We start from the raw sequence: 20,495 nt of genomic DNA on the forward strand, positions 1-20,495 counted from the left end.
TTTTTAATTTAATAGTTTAAAAAAATCTGATTGTAGAATTATTATAAATTGAGAAAGTGTATAATTGAGTCTTTTTTTTTCTTTAATGATGCAACCAAAGGATAGAAACTCCTAAAGAAATGCCCTTTGGTGTCTGTGTTTGTGGTTGTGATTGGTGTGGTGTAGCAACCTGCTGAAAAGTGATTTACATCTCAATGATTGAGAGAGAACCTCTTTTACTCTCTCTTAATGTAAGCCTGTTCTTGTAGCTGCTTGCTGGGAGCATTTAGGTGAGATGCAATCTAGATGGGAGGGAATCCTTCTGTGTTGGAGTTTCATGTGTGTTGACCTTGTTCCCACTCTTTAAAAAGGGTAACAGTGGGGCCCATTGAGCACAGAGGAGATTGAGGGGAGAGGAGATTGACCTCAGTGCACGGTCTGGTGCTCATCTGTATGTTTGGTTTGTTCAGTGGTTCTTGCCTTGGCTGTGGGGCTTTGAGAGTGTGAGAGGAACAGGGGAACAACACATTAGCGATAGCCTTGTCCTGTTTGTTCCTCCAACAGTGGACTTGGTGGAGTTGTTCAAACTAACAGAAGATAAGAGGCATTGGGTTTGTCAATAAACAACTGGGAAAGCACAGATCTCAGCAAACTATCATAGAGAAAAAAGGACTGAGTCGCAAACTCATCAATGTTTAACTTCTCCAGGGTCACCGTTACTGGAAATTATTCATTTGGGCCTTCTTTCAGACTGATTTTAAAAGTATACACATGGTATCATGTCTTTTCTTAACTATTTGATTGTTGGTCTGATCATATTGAATAGGAGAGGGAGTAAAGTTTTCATAGTGGGGAGTCATTGCTCAGTTAGGTTAATTTTTAAAGTTTTACCAACTCACCAATATCAAAAGGATTATCAAGATTTTAAACCTAAATAATATAAATGGGGTCCGAATTTTCATATTTCCTGTCTTCAAATCAATAAGTAGAAAAAGCAGAGTAGAGTGAGGGCTGGAATTTAATTGACTTTACAGGTAATGGACACAGTCTCTTTATTTTCTGGACAAAAATGTGCTAAATGCATGACACCCCATTGCTGTTAGGGCAGTTCCCTTACAGGTGAGCTATGGCACAAACCCAAGATTGAAAACACAGGATTTCAAACCAGCACTTGAAATTTTAGAAAGAAAAAAACTTTCGTAGTTTTGCTCCATCACTGAAAAAAATATTGAGTTGCCTTTTTCTTGTTCCTCCTCTCTCCTTAACTATCCTTGTCCTGTGGACACAGCAGCATGATTGAGCTTAACGGTGGGCTGGAAAGGTCATTGGTGTTACTTTTCTAAAACTTAATAGACATTTAAACATCATAAAAGTTTTTAAATTAAGGATTATTTTTTAAAAGCAGTTTTCAATTCACAGCAAAATTAAAACAAAAGTTTCCCATGTTTCTCCTACCCCTACACAAGCACAACCTCCCCTGATGTCAGCATCCCTCCCAGAGTGGTACATGTGTTACAGTCAATGAACCTACATTGACACATTATCACCGATGCCTATGGTGCACATTAGGGATTGCTCTGGGTGTTGTATGTTCTGAGGCATCATAAACTTTTCCCCCTCAAATCATGGTTGCCTACCTAAACAAAATACATATCAGGTGTTTCTTTACAGGAGAAAATTATGGTAGGATTTCCTTAAAGGATCAATATTTACACAACCTTATGCCAATTATTGTAAATAATTTAAGGACATGCTATTCCTATGTTTACTGATATATATGGAAGTACTTTAAATAATCACATCTCTAAAATTTTGCTTCAATGTTTGTTTTTAAAAAATGTATTTACATTTGTAAGGGGTGATTCAAAGAGGGACATGGAATTGACTTCTGCCAATTGATTAAAACAAACACCCTGCCATGTTTTATGAAGTAGACACCACTTTAGAATTAAAAATTGAGAATATTGTGTACACATCTTAGTTTTCATATAGCTTACAAATTTGTACATTAGATGAAATTAAGATTGAAAGAATATTTGTTAGTCTTCAGCCAACTTGGGATTGTTCTTAGTGTGGAAGTGAATATATTATTCTAGAACTTTTGAGTTTATACAGATATGCAAGTTGTATACTTGTTCCGCTAGAAAACTTTGTTTCAAAGATAATTTAAGAGCAAAAATAATAATTAAGTTTGAAAATCATTTTTTTTATAAGACATTACAGAAAAATCTGTTAGTAATCTGGTGAAGTGCTTTATTAAATGTGCACAAATTTGCTCTGTTTGACAGAGTGGCAGTTAGAAATCCTTGGAAAGGTTATTACAAGGAACGTTACTTTATTTCTAATAAGTTGAACATTGACATCATAAAAAAATGGCAGTGTTTAGGAAAAAGATAGTTTTCTGTTCTGCAAGCATAAATTTTCCATCTATTTCATTATTATCAATAATAATGAAATTGAGTCCACTTCTTTCTTTGCCTTTCTTTTAAAAAAAAAAGAACCAAAACCATACTTTAAATTTTGTTGGTTATAGTTATACACAATAAGATGTGGAAATATTGAATTTAGTATACACTTCAAAATGTCATTTCATTGGTCACTACTTTTGAAAAAATATAAGTGTGATCTGTTAATAATTTGACCAATCAATGGAATGATTGTAAACTTCTTGAATAAAAATAAAACTAAAACTTTTTTTCCAAACTGATAGAATGCCTAGACTGATAGGAAGAGAAATAAAACTGAGTCTTTAATTATTACCTTTGTCTGTTTGTCTAAGACTCTACCCCATTTAGAAATGTGTTTGTTTTACATCATGTCATATGGCCTTTGGAATGTTGTTTCTTTCTTAGATGGTAGATTTGTTCTTGATGAAAGTTCCCACAAACTAGAATTTCCTTCAAAGAAGTTTAATATAATAAGTAAATGAAGTTTGATTTCTATATTACATTATTTGTGTTAGGTTGGATCCGCAATTTTCTCACAATTCTTACTTTGAAAATGGAGAAGAACTCAAACTAGGTGGCATTTAAAAATTATTTTATTTGCTTATAAACAAGTTCTATATGTTTCTCATGTTTCTCAGCTAAAAAAGGATTTGTTGCATTGATTTCCAATGTCAATATGTAAAACCTTATTCCCAGATAATTTTTATTGTGCTCCCATTTACTGATAAGCAAAACTGTCTTTAATAATGCCATCCCTGTGAACTAAACTTTAAGTTGAAGTGAGGTAATACTCAAGATAACCAGATCTCACATTTTTCATTTTCAGGCACAACTGGTCCTGTCCAAGTAATCATCACTGAGACCCCCAGTCATCCCAATTCTCACCCCATCCAATGGAATGCCCCAGAACCATCTCACATTTCCAAGTACATTCTCAGATGGAAACCTGTGAGTATCCTGCTCAGAAACCTTGGACATGGAGGCTTCTGAAATTAATAGATTCTGAGAAGTTGTTTTCAGCTTTTGAGCCAACAGATCTGATTAACTATTCACATGGCTTTGTATTTGTTTAGTGACCAAAAATTATGCAGTCAATCTAACTGACATATCGATTTTTTGGTTTTTGGAAGAATTTAACTCTTTGTGTTAGAAAGAGCTTTGCAAGGACTTAGAAATGATAATGCTTAAAATTACTTTTTCTCAGTATGGGAAGAGAATCTAAAGTTTCGCATGTCTTGCAACTCCATCAAAGGGAAAAAAAAATTACTGGCATAATTTCTATGTTTTGAGAGACAAAGTAGCTAAATTAATATCTTTTTTGATTCATTTTTTCAGTGATCATTTCTTAAAACCTTATTTTCAGATGAGATTGGGAGCATTCAGGGGTATGGCTGTAGACTTAACTATCTTCAGTCCCTTGAAGTTATTTAGATAGAAAGGAAGGAAATGATGAGAGGGAGGTATAGATGAGGGATTGGTGGTGTATTTAATGAATGACCTTGTGATTTTTCTAATAATCATCTAGAAATTGAAGAAACCATGCTAAGAAGGATATTGGTCACTTAAGCTTTAGTTTCTCTTTCCCTCCCATACCTGCCCTGCTATTTCTCCAAAATGCATGACTCATAATTTGAGAAACACTATTTTAAACACAGGAGAAAAATGCCCATTTTTAATTTCAGCTATTGGTTTCCAGCAATTTAAAGTAAAGCAAAACAAAACATTTGACCAACTTAGGCAGTTGTATTAAATTCTTCTTGAAAAATTCAAGCTGTTGAAATCATTCTTTTCCTTCTTTCACCCCCTTCATTAATGTCCTCAGTATACGGAGTAGCCATTTGCAGAACTTTGTGTGTAATGATGTTGATCAGTGGAATCAAAATATTTGCCCCTCCAACACCTTGTCTCTCATCTTTTATCTTGTCACCAACTTTATTTACTTTAAACTTAACTCTGAAGTATAATGTGAGCCCACTGTAATAAGGAGCAATTACAGATAGGTATAAAATATTTATTAAATTAGGAAGTCTTCAAAGAGTGGAGTGATTAACTTCGTTGAGATTTTTAACAATTCCAGGTTTTTCCTTAATGTATGTCACCTGAGAATTTATTTTTGAGTATTTTCTTCTGATAGGTAACCAAGGAAATTCACATTGAATGACATTTTTTTTGTTTTTGGGGTTTTTTTTTTAACTAAGTCTGAGCTAATTACAATGACTGATTTTATTTTTTTCCACAGTGTATTTAAATTTAAAGAGTACTGGAATCTCTTCCATTTATTCCCAAAATATAAATGGGCACTTGAGTATTTGAATTATTGAGGAACTGGTTGATTGGATAATTAAAAAAAAAGTTACTGGGCATTAAAAATGTATTTTGACTTTTATTAGTTTAGAATATTTATACTTAAAAGGATCTCATCTTGTTTGAAGTAAGGATGCTTCTTTTCCACACATTTTATTGCAGTGAGTTTTGTGATTCATGGTATATTAATGAAGTTGGACAGGATGTGAAAATATAAACTGGGAAACAAAGATTAAATAAACTGAAATCATATTCTTCTGCAGTCTTGCCCAAAGTTGGCTAACCACTTTTGATGGGATAGTTCATGTCCAAGAATGAGTCACAAAACCAGAGCAGTTAAACCTTGTATGTCATGGCCCCAAGAACTGAGTCACAAGGGAATATTATGCCTTTGACTGTCAGCAAGAAACTTGAATTGTATCCCACCAAGTGATACAACATATGGTCTTTTCCCATTTCAGAGAGGACTATATCTCTGTTCATTACAGAGTTTAAAAAATAGGGAAACACAAAACTTGGCTTCATCATATTGTGTTGCTGGTATTAATTAAACTAGCAAAAACGAAGGTGCCCAGGGCCTCCGACAGTGTAACCTTGGGCTTGTCACATAATTCTGTTTCTGCATCTATAAAATCAGGGTGATAAGATCCTTAACTTGGAGGATGGGGAGATGGAAGATTAAATGGGAAAATGCCAGTAAAACAGCACAGAGCATGGTACGTTGTAAGCTATCAGTAAATATTAGGTTTAATAATCATCATTAGTAATGTTAACAAATTTTGCTACAGGTTCCTATTCTGATTACCATTTTCCATGATTTTTCTCCAAAATGGAGCTGCATAGGCCCCTCATTCTTCAAATACTCCACCTCATCTCTGAATGTTCATCTTTGTGAATACGCGTGTGATTTTTTTTTTCTTTTTACTTATATTTTTAGAAAAACTCTCCAGGCCGTTGGAAGGAAGCCACGATTCCGGGCCACTTAAACTCATACACCATCAAAGGCCTGCGGCCAGGTGTGATCTACGAGGGCCAGCTCATCAGTGTCCAGCACTACGGCCACAGAGAGCTGACACGCTTCGACTTCACCACCACCAGCACCAGCTCAGCGGTGACCAGTACGTCCCCCAGCCATCCCCGCGTCCAGGACTGCTTGCCTCAGAGCTGGGCTCCCCAAGGAAGTGTTTTCCTTCTCAACTCATAGTCCTCCATGGATAGCACCCATGATTTTTTTAAAATGATGTTCTAGAGATAGCAGTAGTACATTTTCTCGATGCCTGAAGGCTGTCTGTCCCCTATCTGTGACTCTCTAGGCAACACGGTGACGGGAGAGACAACACCCTTGTCTCCTGTGGTGGCCACTTCTGAATCGGTGACTGAAATCACAGCCAGCAGCTTTGTGGTCTCCTGGGTCTCGGCTTCTGACACCGTGTCCGGATTCCTGGTGGAGTATGAGCTGAGTGAGGAGGGAGACGAGCCACAGTACCTGGGTGAGCTCCACGTGCTGTCAGGACAAGCTGCTGGGGACCCCTGCGTGGGGCTGGCCCTGGGGGACATCCAGGCAGGCGGCCGGGGAGGTTTGGAACTAGTTGACAGCTCAGACTGGACAAACGATCCTCCAATGTGAGGACAGAAAACAACTTACCCTTTTTAGCACTGAGCTGGGTTTTTCCTCAGCCACGCTTGCTTTCCTGGTCCCTGGTGGGAGCTGCGTTATGCGTTTGCCCAGGCGCAGGTCCATACAACAAAAGTGTTTTCTTCCTGGAAGCAATCGCCAGCAGGAGGGCTGTGGTGGAAAAATGTTAGCTTTGGGGGAGGCACACTACTCTCATTCATGCTTTTCAAATTCTCATGTTTAGGGGCCTTTTAAAAACTTTATTGTGGAGTAATATACATACTGAAAAGTGCACAGATCATAAACGTAGAGCTCAATGAATTTTTATAAAGTGAACACGCCCACATGATCAGGACCCAGATTAAGAAAAAGAACAGCCTTCCTACCCGCCTCCCCACCCTCCCCCACCCATAACAACTGACTTCTAACTACAGAGGGCTGTATTTACAAATCTGGGGGTGGATTAAAATTATACATCTTTAGAGAAAAAATTTGGGAAAAGGGGGAAAAAGGAAAAATTATCTCATAGTGCATTGATAATTATTGATGCTCAACTAGTACAGCTCCTTCTGGTCTCTCCCTGCTCCCCCACCATGAATATCTAGTTTTTAAAATATCATTCTCAGAGGCTGTGGAGTCATTCGAGGGATTGGTACACTCTGATAGTAACCTTTCCCTATTATTTTAAAGATCTTCCCAGCACAGCCACTTCTGTGAACATTCCTGACTTGCTTCCCGGCCGCAAGTACATTGTGAATGTCTACCAGATATCCGAAGAAGGAGAGCAGAGTTTGATCCTGTCTACTTCACAGACAACAGGTACACGTGTGCTGTGTGGGCTGAAAGAATCTTTTTCCTGTAAAACAGACTTGTGGCAGTATTTCCTGTTTTTCTCACGTCTTTTTTTCTTTCTTTTGTTAGCACCTGATGCTCCTCCTGACCCTACCGTGGACCAAGTTAATGACACCTCGATTGTCATTAGCTGGCGAAGACCCCAGGCACCCATCACAGGTCAGCTTAGCTGCCTCCTCTTGGCTCTTGTGTTCATCTTGATGTAGTAAAAGTTCAGGGAGCAGATTCTGATCTGTGGGCAGGAAAATCACTTAAATTTCCTTTATAATTACTACATCAGGGTAGAGATGTGTGTATGTGTGTGTGTGTGTGTGGAATGCTAAGTCTTTACAGCCCGACTTTCTCAGGGATCATTTCCCCTTGAATCTGTTTTTCGACCTCTTTCATACACACGAAACAAACACACACAGTCGCACACACAAACCTCTAAAGCCAGCTCTCCGACTTATTACACCACCAGGCATTGCTGTGGTACAAGAGGAAGGATTTTTCTGAAAACCTCACTCTAAGATTTATTCTTGAAGAGGCAGCCAAGTTGCCTTCTTAGCTCATTAGGTGATTCAGCTGTCCCTGAAGTTCCTAAAAGACACAGACGTGCTAGACAGCTCTGTGCTCAGAGTGGTTCATTAATTGCTTCCATCGTCCAGAGCTCAAAGACAAGAAATTGGCTTAATACCAATCTTCTCACCTCCTGGCTTCTCTAATAGACATTTATTAAGGATCTTGGGTTTTCAAGGATGATATTTATTATTAAAAAGTTTTGCATGACTGTTCTTATTTTATCTGAACAGTCCTTATAAGAAGTAGCAATATTGAAAGAGTCAAAAAGAAACACTCGTTCTTAACTAGTCCAGCAAGATGCTAAGGGCTATTAGAAAAGGGGGATTTATGCCTTTTGAAACCTCTGTTTCATCAGCGTATCTTACTTTTTTCCCTGAATCCACAGGATACAGGATCGTCTATTCCCCATCCATAGAAGGCAGTAGTACCGAACTCAACCTTCCTGAAACTGCCAACTCCGTCACTCTCAGTGACTTGCAACCTGGTGTTCAGTATAACATCACTATCTACGCTGTGGAAGAAAATCAAGAAAGTACTCCTGTTTTCATCCAACAGGAAACCACTGGCGTCCCGCGTTCAGGTAACTTGAAGACGCTTCCTGTGGTGTCTTATCTCTTAAGGCTTTACAAGGTAACATCTTTAACCTCCTTTTTGCTGGAGGAACAAAACTGACTGGCTTGTGTTCATTCCATGAACCTGCTGGGGAGGAGCAGACGTGTAAGAAGAAAGAATAATTGTCTCTGTGGGAGGGTGGTTTTATCTCTGTCAACAGTTCTTATATGAAAGTAGTCATAGATTAGTCTATCCCTAAACATATGCAATGTAGCTGAAATATCCTCACTGTAAAGTAACTTATCAAAGCTGGCTATTGGCCTTCCTGATTAAAAATTGACACCATAAAGTCTTCATATTTTTCCCCAGAAACCTAAGGGTCAGTTTATCTCTTGCTCTCAAGTATGATAAAATGATTTAGTAAAATAAAAACCACCACATTTTTCCCTGTTGTCATAGAAAGAGCTCTTTTGGGGGGAGGTTGGTATGTTAATTTTAAACCCCTCAAAAGGACACTTCATATGTTGGAAACTCATCTGCTTGCCTACATATTTTACATAAAAGCTTCAAATGTCGTATGTAAGCCGTATGATTGAATTGTAAAAATATAACCCTCAAAAAAGCATATTCTTTGATTAAGAGATAAAACAGCATTGTTCTGGAATGAGAGGCTCAATGAATTGCTTTATACACATCCAGGAAATTGACTTTTTAAAAATAATCCTTCACAAAGGGGAGGGTATAGCTCAGTGGTGGAGTGTGTGCTTAGCATGCATGAGGTCCTGGATTCAATCCCCAGTACACCATTACAATTAATTAATTAACCTAATTACCTCCCCCTGAAAACAAACAAACAAATAAAGTGATTTAAAAGAATAATAATAGTCCTTGGCAGGAATTGTGAATGACTGGTTGGCTCTTGTCTGTTAGATAAAGTCCCGCCTCCCAGGGACCTGCAGTTTGTGGAGGTGACGGACGTGAAGGTCACCATCATGTGGACACCCCCCGAGAGCCCGGTGACCGGTTACCGCGTGGACGTGATCCCTGTCAACCTGCCTGGGGAGCATGGCCAGAGGCTGCCCATCAGCAGGAACACCTTTGTGGAAGTCACCGGGCTGTCCCCCGGGGTCACCTACCTCTTCAAAGTCTTTGCCTTGCACCACGGGAGGGAGAGCAAGCCTCTGACGGCACAGCAGACGACCAGTACGTCCTGCTGCAGACTTCACCTCCACACCACACTCCCCACCCTCACTTCTGTCCTGTGATGAATGGGCAGCAGGCCATTCACTCCCAGCTTCACAGTCAGAAACAGGAAAATACTCAGGGGGAAGGGGGAGTGTAGAGTAGACACCAAGTACGTTAAGCTTGAAAACAGAACTTAGACAAGCTCAATGGAGGCTAAATGGTAACCTGCTTCCCAAATAGCCAGAGCAGTGGCAGCGAGAGAAATCTTAAGAGAACCTAATTTTCCTTGCAAAGGGAGACATGGATTGAAAATTTGAGCACATTTTATGTAACTAAATATACCTAGATCAAATTTTAAATGTCATCACTTAATCCTTTTCTAGTAGAATTATTTACAAATAATAATTGCTAAAACATGTAGTGCTTATTAAAGTACCAGTCTTCTGCTCAGTTGTTTGCAAGCATTATCTGCATGTTTAATCCACATTCTGAGCTAACGGGGAAGACCTCATTATTATCCCTGTGCTCTACATGAAGAAACTGAAGTTCATCAAACGTTCTGCAACTTGTAGGATCAGAGATCTAGGAAGTGATGGAGCTGGATCCTCATAGACCTGTGTCTTTTTGACACCAAAGCCCATGTTTCCAATTGCTATACTTGACTACCTCTTAAACCTTTCCTCCCTCTGACAAGTGTTTTAAATGATTGTAGGGAAACTGCCTGTTACCACACTCAGGAAGAAAACCCACAATTTAAGGGGTTGTTTCTGATAGTGTAGACTCACCAGGGTCTTGCCATCAATCTGAGGTTCTGAGTATAGGTTATAATTATTGTCTCATCTGAATTATGTGAAAAGAACATTTATGTTTCCAGTAAAAGACTATTCATTGAATAAATGCACAGAATATTGCTCTTGTTCCACGTGGAGCTGTCTTCTTGCCCTCGTCTTAGTGGGCCTATCTCTCGTAACCTGTTTGGCTCAGAGCAGAGAAGACTGTGGCTTCACAAGTGTTTGTTTTTGACTTTGTTTCAAATGCCATCTCTGTAATGTTAGTGTAATTTCTGAGGGTGATGGGAAAGTCATGCTGGGAAAATTAGACTTTCCACAGGATCAAAGTCAAAGAAAAATGGTGAGCAATTTCTCATGACTGACACAGACATTTGCAAATTTCTCTCTAGCAGTCAGTCTCTTCATGGCTCAATATTTCCAAGGTTTTGATCGCTCCTTAGTTTCAATCTTGAGAAGAAAGCACTTAGAAAATTCAGTCAAGCTTTAGGGTTTCAGTATAATTACTAAGGCTCAACTATTTCTTGAATTTTCTAGAATTGGATGCTCCCACGAACCTCCGGTTTGTCAATGAGACTGACTCCACCGTCATAGTGACCTGGACTCCACCTCGTGCCCGGATAGCTGGGTACCGACTGACCGTGGGCCTGACCCGGGGAGGCCAGCCCAAGCAGTACAACGTGGGGCCCTCGGCCTCACAGTACCCCCTCAGGAACCTGCAGCCTGGCTCTGAGTATGCGGCAACGCTCGTGGCTGTGAAAGGCAACCAGCAGAGCCCCAGGGCCACTGGGGTCTTCACCACTCGTGAGTCAAAATTTAACTGTCTTTTCTTAGTGATGGCCACAAGTTTTTACCTCTTACCTCCTGGACCAGCACTTTGAGTAACATGGTTTAAAACACCCAGTTATTTGCAAATTGAAGGCTACTGTATTCAGTGAATTTACCAAATACTAGTTAAGGCAAGAAAAAAATCAGCCCCTACGTCTACATCCTAATCCTTTGGGTATCAAATGAGAGCAATAAAAACGTGGAACAAAAACATCTACCAGCTGAACAGAAACCAACAGGACAAGAAGCTGAGGAAATGATTTCTTTACAAGTGTTGACTACAGCGGATTAAAGTACTTCTGCAGAACAGACTAGCTGGGTTTTTTTTTTTTTTTTTAATCTTAAAGTACTCTTGAAATTCTACAGAAGGAAAAATACTGACAGTAATTTTTTGTCATTTCTGTTCTTTTGCTCAACATTGTACAGGAGGTGGCCTTAAATCTCTTATATATCTACATCACAATAGAAGACTGTATTCATAAATTGAATTCTGTTAAATGTATCCTCATTTACATTACAAAGAATTATGAGACCCATAATTTCTAGATAAGCATTAATTGTTATTTTTAACTTGACATTTTGAATTAGAGAAGGACCTTACATGACACTTTGTCAGCATATATTGCAACTGTGAACTAGCTTGCAATTTCCTAAAAGCTTTGAACAAATCTTACTCTCTGGCTAATTTTAAAAATCAGTGTTAAAAAGCATTCAAAAAGTGACTGTAAATTTAGTTTGTAAATTGCTATGGGATTCATAAGTCACCAAAATTTTATTTCCATTTAAATTTGGTGTATAAAGTCTGGCTAGTTTTTCTCCCTAAGTAATTGCTAATCATAAGCAAGTAAAATCTGCTTTTTATCTGTAAGTTAACCTTTAAATTTTGCTCTTTTATATTATATGTTACTGAGATACTCTAAAAACTATTAACATGAAATCAATGTCTTTGACTTCTTGTAAATATCTATTTCTTACAGATAACTTTCACTGCATTAGAATGGAGATTTCAGTAGATTTAATCTTTTACTGAACACATGTAATTCTATATAGCATCATTTTTACTTTTTAACATGAGACATATTTCATATAGTTTCTTTTGTTGGAGTGCTTATAAAAGAAAAAAGCATTTTTAATCATACTAACAATAATTAAGTGGATTGGGGTGAGTCAATATGGACTTATTTCAAGTACTTTTGGAGACTGATATATTGGGCATGTTATTTTATTGTCTGCACCATACATTTATAAAAATACAATTATATGTGAATTAACTGATAGAATTGATTTTATTAGATAAAGGGGAACAAGGAGCCTTGCACAGAGTATACTTTCAAAAAATATTTGTTGAATAGATGATTGCAGAGCAGCTCAACCAAGCTTAGATTTAAATAAACCGTCTTAAGCAGGGAGTTCTACAGCTTCATTTGAGCTTCAAGTATTCTCTGAGGCCATAAACATCAGCAGGGCTTGCATATCTTTGAAGTTGCTTTAAGTTTCTGTAGCTTTTTCCTGTTACCAAGCTGAATTCTGGGAATAACTTTTCTGGGTTTTAAAACTTATGCTAAATTCTTACAGGTATATGGCAGCGGGTTTGGGAGAGCTGTTTCTGGGGAAAATTCAGCTTACTCCTTTATAAATAGGGCAGTTTTGTTCTGTTTTTGTTTTTTGTTTTTTTTTGAATATCCAGACTGTCCTTCACCCAACAAGACCTGCCAGAATCCATAGCTCATACTTACAGTCACTCCCTCTGTTTGACATCAGTCTGTGGGTTTGTGGTTTGGAGATTTTTCTGTAATGGCCTTCCCAGGCAGAGAGCATTGTCTTAAACTTTGGAAGATTCTAGCTGGCTGGCTCAAGCCATAGAGAAGACCCAATCTTAAAGCCCAGCACAGTTGAGGAGAATGTAATTTGTGGAAAAAAAACAAAACAAAAACAAATGCAGATGTTCAGTGAAAGAAGCTGACTGCTCTCTGAATTGTTTCTTGTGGCCCTTAACATGGTCACCCAGGGCTGTCCATGGCATTTTAGCAAAGTCAGTAGCAGCCAAGTGGTGTATGATTTCGGAGACTCTTGGACAGCATCACCGGTCACCTATCCCAATTACCCTGAAAACACCATCAAAATCATCATATACTTAGGAACCGCCTCTCTCAACCAGTAGAATGTCAGTCCAGCCATTAGAGCAGTCATCACAAAGTGGCCCCCACACAGAGTTAATTTTTTCAAACAACAGTATTTTTTAAATAATTTTTAGAAATTGCATGTGAAAATCCAGCCTGAAAAACAACGAAAGAATTGTAATGGTGGGGCTGAAACAATTGACTGGAGCTCTGGAGGATGAGTCTTTGTCTCACCAGCCATGCATAATTTAGCATAAATGCATCTACTAGGTTTTTAACCAGTGGACACAGAATTTGGTTGGGACATAAAAAGGAAGGGATTGAAGGCACAAACTATGACCAAGTCCATCCACACACTTGAAAGCCTTACATTTGACTAACCAACACAAATGTCTTGGCTTCTAAGCCCTCACCTTTCCCATAGCAGCCAGTTATCAAAATGCTTGTAATCCTTACTACAAGATTTAGTTGTTCAACCAATTACAGTTTATAGATTCTGAATGTCTGTTAAGATTTGTAAGACTGTTGACAATCTCTCTTTCAACTTTGTGTTCACATGCTCTTTTTCTTCCCTTTTTATTGTATTTTTAAAGTACTGTTTTCACTAAGAAATAACGGTGATGTCAGGATGCTAGGAGACTCAAGATAAACTTTTATTATCATTCCTAATTCCAGTGGCAGAATACTAAATTTCTGCAGTGTGATTATTCAAATCACACGTTTAAGGAAAGAATCTTTAGAATGTCTAAGTGCTTCCATGATGACAGATTTTGTTTACCTTTCCTACGGCACCTTTTTTGCAACCAAAAATAATTGGTCATCATTATGGAAGGAATCAGCAGAAAGCTATTTGTAAGATAATCATCTATAATTTAACATTGTTCTCAAAATAATGATTAAGAAGTAGAGTGATAATCAGTTTGTGGTGACCAGTTTTACATTTACATGGGATTCTGTACTGACAATATAGGGAAAGCTATTGTCATCAAACTCAAGTCCCAAACATGATGAAAGACACAAATTCTAGAATCCAAGGAGTTGAAAGGATCCTCTGATATCATCCAGCCCCCTTGTCACTCAAATTTCATTCACACACCGACAACGTTGGTGTTACAGAAATGCAGACTACCTAACCCCATGTGGACCTGCAGAATCGAAATCTGCATTTTAAGAGGGGAGGGTATAGCTCGAGTGGTAGAGCACATGCTTAGCATGCACAAGGTCCTGGGTTCAATCCCCAGTACCTTCTCTATAAATAAATAAATAAACTTAATTACCCCTCCTACCCCGCCAAAAAAAATCTCAGAATCTGCATTTTAGCCAGATCTCAGATGATCTGTATGGCATGGGAAAGATTGAGAAGCACTGCCCTACTCCAGATTTTCATATATGTTACCTTCTGGATCCATTAGCGACTAAAGTGCTGTTCTTGATAAAAGTATTTGTTATCTACTTTCTGTACCATCATCTGTGATTCTGAGGTTTGAACACGTGCCTTGATTCCATTTCACAGTGCAGCCCCTGGGCTCCATTCCACCTTACAACACAGAGGTGACAGAGACCACGATTGTGATTACATGGACGCCTGCTCCAAGGATCGGTTTTAAGGTAAATTGCAGATGTTCCTAATCTCTTGTGACACAGCCCTGAGGTGCCCTCATGCTTCTAGATGTGGTTGAAATAGGATGTTCAGGAGTCAGGAGATTTGGGTTGTATCCTGCTTCTGTGCGTACCTCCCTGATCACATTGTCAAGGCATCACAACACGTCTGCCTCCCTGAGTTGCTGGAAGGATGGACTGGGGCAGTGCCGGTGCTTTGCAAAGAAGAAAACGTTAGTCCCGAACTGTTAGTTATTGTTATCTTATTTTCTCTATTCTTTCCCCCAGGGAACTACATTTAAAAATATATAGGGAAACTCTATTTGTTGTGTTGTTCTAAACGGATATCAACAAGTTCACAAAAACCAATTTAAGGAGACCAATTAAACTCAGAGTCACTTAAAAATCACATTTCATCCAGTCAGTTTCATCTCAACTTGTTCAAAGCCCCTTGGGTGAATCGCTTAATGGAAGTTAAGATTAAGGTCTTCCCTCTAGATAATCTGGATTCATTCTTTAAAGTAATGGTACCAGGGAAGTGATGAATAAACAAATGAATGTGTTTAAAAAATGAATTCCTTTCTCTGGCATTTAGAATGTGGGGAGAGAAATATTTATTATAATTGAAAATCAAGACTAAATCCTCATGGTTGCTTGTTAAAAAAAATGCATCAAAAACCACTTCTTTTGAAAAATATGCAAATGGCATATTGATGATTATGCTACTTAAATGTAGAGAAACCCTTTCTGAAGATTGGCAGTATACCTTTTAAATTTCCCTTAATAGTGTCATTCTTTCAGAAGCCTTGTAACATACTAAGAATGTCTCTAGAGTTGAACAATGTTTGATGCACAGTATTACCTAGGTTTTTGAAATAAAATACTAAGGATTGAAAATTCTGGGCACATTGCTTTTAATTCTTCTTTTGTAACATATCCTGCAGTTGAAGCAATGAACATACTTCTTCAGAAGGAGTGTTTTTGAAGCACAATGTTACAGGGGCTGGTACCTTTAAGTTGAGTGTCAGTAACTCATTAAAGAGAGAACTAGAGGATTTCTTCCAGGAAAAAGAAAATAATAAATGAACTGCCATGTGGCCCAAGGTTCCTATGTACTTCGTTTGTATCAGGAGGTTATTTATCAAGCAAAACAGTATGCAATGACATTTCTCTGGAACTTTCCGTTACAAGCTACCTTAACTTTGTTTTGGAAGATACTTCCCCTAACTTACACTACTCTTCCCCCCACCCCACCCCCAAGCTCATTCCAGGGAATTTCCAGCTAAATTATTTAATAGAGCTAAAGTAAGGCCCTAACTCATCCCCAGCTGAAAGCGGAGTACAGGTCCTAAGGAGTTCACATTATGCAAGGCGTAACCACAACCTCTCAGCAGTGGCCCAGCTCTTGGTGTTTATTTTGCTTTCCTTCTTCTAGCTGGGTGTACGACCAAGCCAGGGAGGGGAAGCACCACGAGAAGTGACTTCAGACTCAGGAAGCATCGTTGTGTCTGGCCTGACACCAGGCGTGGAATATGTGTACACCATCTCAGTCCTGAGAGATGGGCAAGAGAGGGACACCCCAATCGTGAAGAAAGTAGTGACGCGTAAGAGGACTTCTTTGCCTCTTTTCTTTTCCTTTAGTTTTTAAAACTGTTCCACTTTTAAAAAATAACTGATAGTGATATCACTTTTGACTTATAATGACACAGGGGAAAGATTCCATCCCTACTTATATTATTAGCTATTTCCAAATTTGGAGTAGCAAGTTCAACTCACGTCATCTATTCCATGGCATTGCAAGTGTTCTTTCCATGTCAAAAATATTTATGAGCTGGCAAGACAGAAACAAATTTCAACAGGGTTGCAAAACAATAAATTGGGGAAAAAAAATCCTCTCAAAGAATTGCTGTCCAGAATGGTTTCATAGTACAACTTCTTTATTTTTTACTAATTCTGGAAGGAACAAAGGAAGGAAGGAAAGAAGGAAGGGTGGGAGGGAAACATTTCATAGCTCAAATACTTTGTGTTAATATTAACTTTTAATTTTAAATTCTTTTTTCGCCCTAGCACTGTCTCCACCAACGAACCTGCACCTGGAGGCAAACCCCGACACTGGAGTGCTCACCGTCTCCTGGGAGAGGAGTACCACCCCAGGTAAGCCTGAAGTGTGTCAGAGGGCAAGTATACGCACTGCCTTTCCAAGACAAAGTTTAGAAACTGTATTCGTATCAGAGAATGATAGGATCAAAAGTATAAGTACCTTGCTCTCCATAAAAAATACAGGAGTACATGAGTGTACATCTAAGAGTTACATGTAGGGTGTTTTACTGCACGTTTGTTTAAGTCACAAGAAAGACAACAAGGCAGAGTGTTATTGAGCTACAGGGAACCATGAGGGCTGAGGAAGAGCATTCTGGGAAGTGTCTTTTGCTCAGTGGCATTCAAAATTGCCATGCAAATGCCAAACAAAGTTATACTATCTAATTTTCCTTTTGTGAGTTATCATAGATTCTAACTTTATTGTTCAGTACACTTAGATATTTCACAAATATTTTGTCATAAGTTGCACTACAAAAATCTAAGGGTGAATAAAGGTAGAAATGACTCCCATTTTACAGAATTAGAAAACTGAGGCAGAAAAAACCAACCTACCCACAGTCACCAATTTTAAGTGTGACAGAACTGGGATTGTACTTGTGTGTTCAGACTCATTCTCACACCCATCATGTATTGGATCTTAACGGCTAGTTTGTTTTACTGATACTCAGTGCTGAGAAATTTGGCTAAACAGCATTCCGTGACTATTTTTAATGCTTTGAATAAAATTTTTATCTAAACTTTTTGTTTACACATATTAAAAAATATCTATAAAATCCTAAAATGTTTTAAGATACCTATAGCAATATTCAGGAATCATGGTGTACCAGGGCAATGTCAAGAGAAATTTTAGATATTCCTGATCTTTGTGAAAGTCTCTTTAAATGAGAAATGGTAACTAAAACAGTTAATATGGTTACAAGGGGGGAATCACTAGTGAGATATCAGGATACTCATTATTGAGAAAATTCTAAATGAAACAAAAACAGAAATTCAAACTGATATTGATTATATCTGTGACTGATATACTTATTAATTAGAGGACTATATTTAGTTTATTTGTTCACTGTTTCTGTTTTTATTCTGACTTTTTAAAAAAAAACAATTCTTACCTTTGCTTGGGCACACAGCTAAGACAATTATCTCTAAATCTGATCAATATGTGTAGTCACATCCAATAAAGTGAGCTGAAAGTATCCTTTTTAATCCTGCTCTGAAGTAAAGTGATTTTGGTGACATTTTCATTATCTTTGGAAACATCATTTAAGCCAAAATGACACTATTTCCAGCTAAATTACTCTACATTTGAAACTTGCAAGTTGGCAAGTTTCATGCTTGTCAGAAGCTGGATGGTTAATATTTAGTCTTAATGGACGGCCTAGCCTGTCCATCGGGATGGTCACTAGCAAGTGTAATGACCCAGACATTTATTTCCCATCCAGTTGGATTTCCTTGTATAGACCACTCTAGTGTTCACCCTGTTCCTAATGACAAAGTATACCATCATTTTCTTGCTCTTTAGTAAGTTTAACTTAAATATACTTTTTCATTTTACTTTTAGTCTGCCCCTGTGACTCTCAGGTTATCATTGGTTTTTGTTTTTGTTTTTGTAATTTATATGTCTCTCTACTCCCCCTCAACCCCCTTACTGCCTGATTTCTGTGACTCCTGAAGACTTTAACAGTTAATATTCATTCTCTAGAATAAGTAGAGACACTTTTGTTTTTCATTGTTTCTCCTTTCCTTTCTCCCTTCCTGTGAATCCCATAGGTTCAGACCTTGTAAATTAGGAGAGCCCATTCTGGGGAATGTGCCTTAAGGGTGAAAGCCTTTCCTTACCAAGCAGGTAAAATAGAATATTCTTCAGCTGCCCTGCAAATGCTCCATTAAGGAAAAGCAGGGTAGAGTGGTAGAAGGAGCATGCAATTTGGAGACAGAAAAAACCTTTGGTAATCATTTTTCTTTTCCAAGATACTCTTTAAACTGAGAATGTTAATACCTGCCTCCAAGGGTTGCTATAAGCACTGAATGACAATAGGTAGAGTCTTCAGTATGTAAATGCTGGTCCTTTCCCCATTCCCCTTCAAGGATTCATCCTTGCAGATTAGTTTAATAGGCTCTGGGTTGCAAAAGTTCTGTGCAGTAACTTCCTCCTTTCTGTTTTCTCCAGACATCACTGGTTATAGAATTACCACCACACCTACAAACGGCCAGCAGGGATATTCTTTGGAAGAAGTGGTCCACGCAGATCAGAGTTCATGTACTTTTGAAAACCTGAGTCCTGGCCTGGAGTACAATGTCAGTGTTTACACAGTCAAAGATGACAAGGAAAGTGTCCCTATCTCTGATACCATCATCCCAGGTAATGGAAAAATAAGCTGTTATCCTCAGAGTGGCAGTTGCAGTAAGAGTGGGGATTAACATCTTAATCCCTGGATGGTTGAGTGTGTCAAAAATGTTTGGGATTTAATTCTGACTTCCCATCCACATGCTCCAAAACCATGAAGGTCAAAGCAACTATTTGGACAAATGCTTGCTGTTAACACTGCTTGACTGTCTGTGCTTCACTGGGATGTTCTTTGTTGCGATGGGTATGTAATGGAGTGGCAACCATGGCATTAACTCTGTCCGCTCACATGGAAATATTACTAAAACGATGTCATGTGTCTGTACTCAGTACTGACAGGCAAAAAGTAATATGGTAAATGCATCCCATCAGTACATTGGTGCCTGATCTTACAGTCTCCATACGTGGGCACTGAAAGAGCACTTGGCTGACACGTTCAGTTCTTCATCTTGCCATTTTGGATCATTCCTTTTTGCTGTTGAAGGAAAAACAAAGAAAGGTCACACCTTTGGGGTGTTCTTTCTTATGGACTGAATGACAACATTAAAAAGACCTATCTAGGGATAGGTTTGTTGTTTGTCCAAAATTGAATTATGACTGAATGAAAGCATTGGACATTGTGTTCTTCTTTGCACTATTTGGTAGAATGCTTTTACTAATGCTAATTAAATTACTGATTACAAATTGAACAAAATATTGGCAGTGGCCTTGGACTCAGGCCTGTCTTTCACCTGAATATGCTTTTGAATGGCACATTTTATACCATACATTCATAATGCATTCTCATTATGGTCATGATGTTATAATGAGTTTTTGTATGGGAAAAAAAGAAAAACTCATCAATCAATTTTTTTAACCCTCTTCATGAAAGCTTTCTTTTTCTACTAAAAATTTTTAGATTTTTTAAACACTACTGATACTATAGATATTATGTCTAGGTTCTAAGAATGGTTTTGACATCCAGAATAGGACTATATTTTTTAGAACCTAAGAGGTTCAAACTTTACTGTCTGGGGGATTTTCAAAAAACAAACCAAAAAAAAAAAATCTCTAAAGGAGTATTATAACCTGTTTTATTCTCCCAGGGAAGCAAATTATTCATGATGCTTAAAAAGTCTTTTCAGATAATTTGGAACAGATTGCATATTACCATCATTGCTTTAACACCACCAATTTTACCACTAGTAACGTGATGTACACTGCTTTATTTTTTCCTCTTTT

At 38.1% G+C, this 20,495-nt stretch overlaps 1 protein-coding gene across 12 annotated transcripts in view; it reads left to right on the forward strand.

The window, feature by feature from the left end:
- The window catches only part of FN1 (fibronectin 1), a 64,732-nt gene that overhangs the window by 16,982 nt on the left and 27,255 nt on the right, over positions 1-20,495 (forward strand). For all 12 annotated transcript variants that reach the window (XM_031451807.2, XM_031451808.2, XM_031451813.2 and 9 more), the window contains exons 13-24: positions 3,253-3,374; positions 5,668-5,848; positions 6,044-6,220; positions 7,036-7,164; positions 7,267-7,356; positions 8,144-8,338; positions 9,241-9,513; positions 10,821-11,087; positions 14,745-14,839; positions 16,266-16,434; positions 16,898-16,984; positions 19,098-19,289. In XM_031451807.2, coding sequence (XP_031307667.2) covers positions 3,253-3,374; positions 5,668-5,848; positions 6,044-6,220; positions 7,036-7,164; positions 7,267-7,356; positions 8,144-8,338; positions 9,241-9,513; positions 10,821-11,087; positions 14,745-14,839; positions 16,266-16,434; positions 16,898-16,984; positions 19,098-19,289 — 1,977 coding nt within the window. The remainder of the gene's footprint in view (positions 1-3,252; positions 3,375-5,667; positions 5,849-6,043; positions 6,221-7,035; positions 7,165-7,266; positions 7,357-8,143; positions 8,339-9,240; positions 9,514-10,820; positions 11,088-14,744; positions 14,840-16,265; positions 16,435-16,897; positions 16,985-19,097; positions 19,290-20,495) is intronic.

This window comes from Camelus dromedarius, chromosome 4 (assembly GCF_036321535.1).
Source record: "Camelus dromedarius isolate mCamDro1 chromosome 4, mCamDro1.pat, whole genome shotgun sequence".
Classification (NCBI taxonomy): domain Eukaryota; kingdom Metazoa; phylum Chordata; class Mammalia; order Artiodactyla; family Camelidae; genus Camelus; species Camelus dromedarius.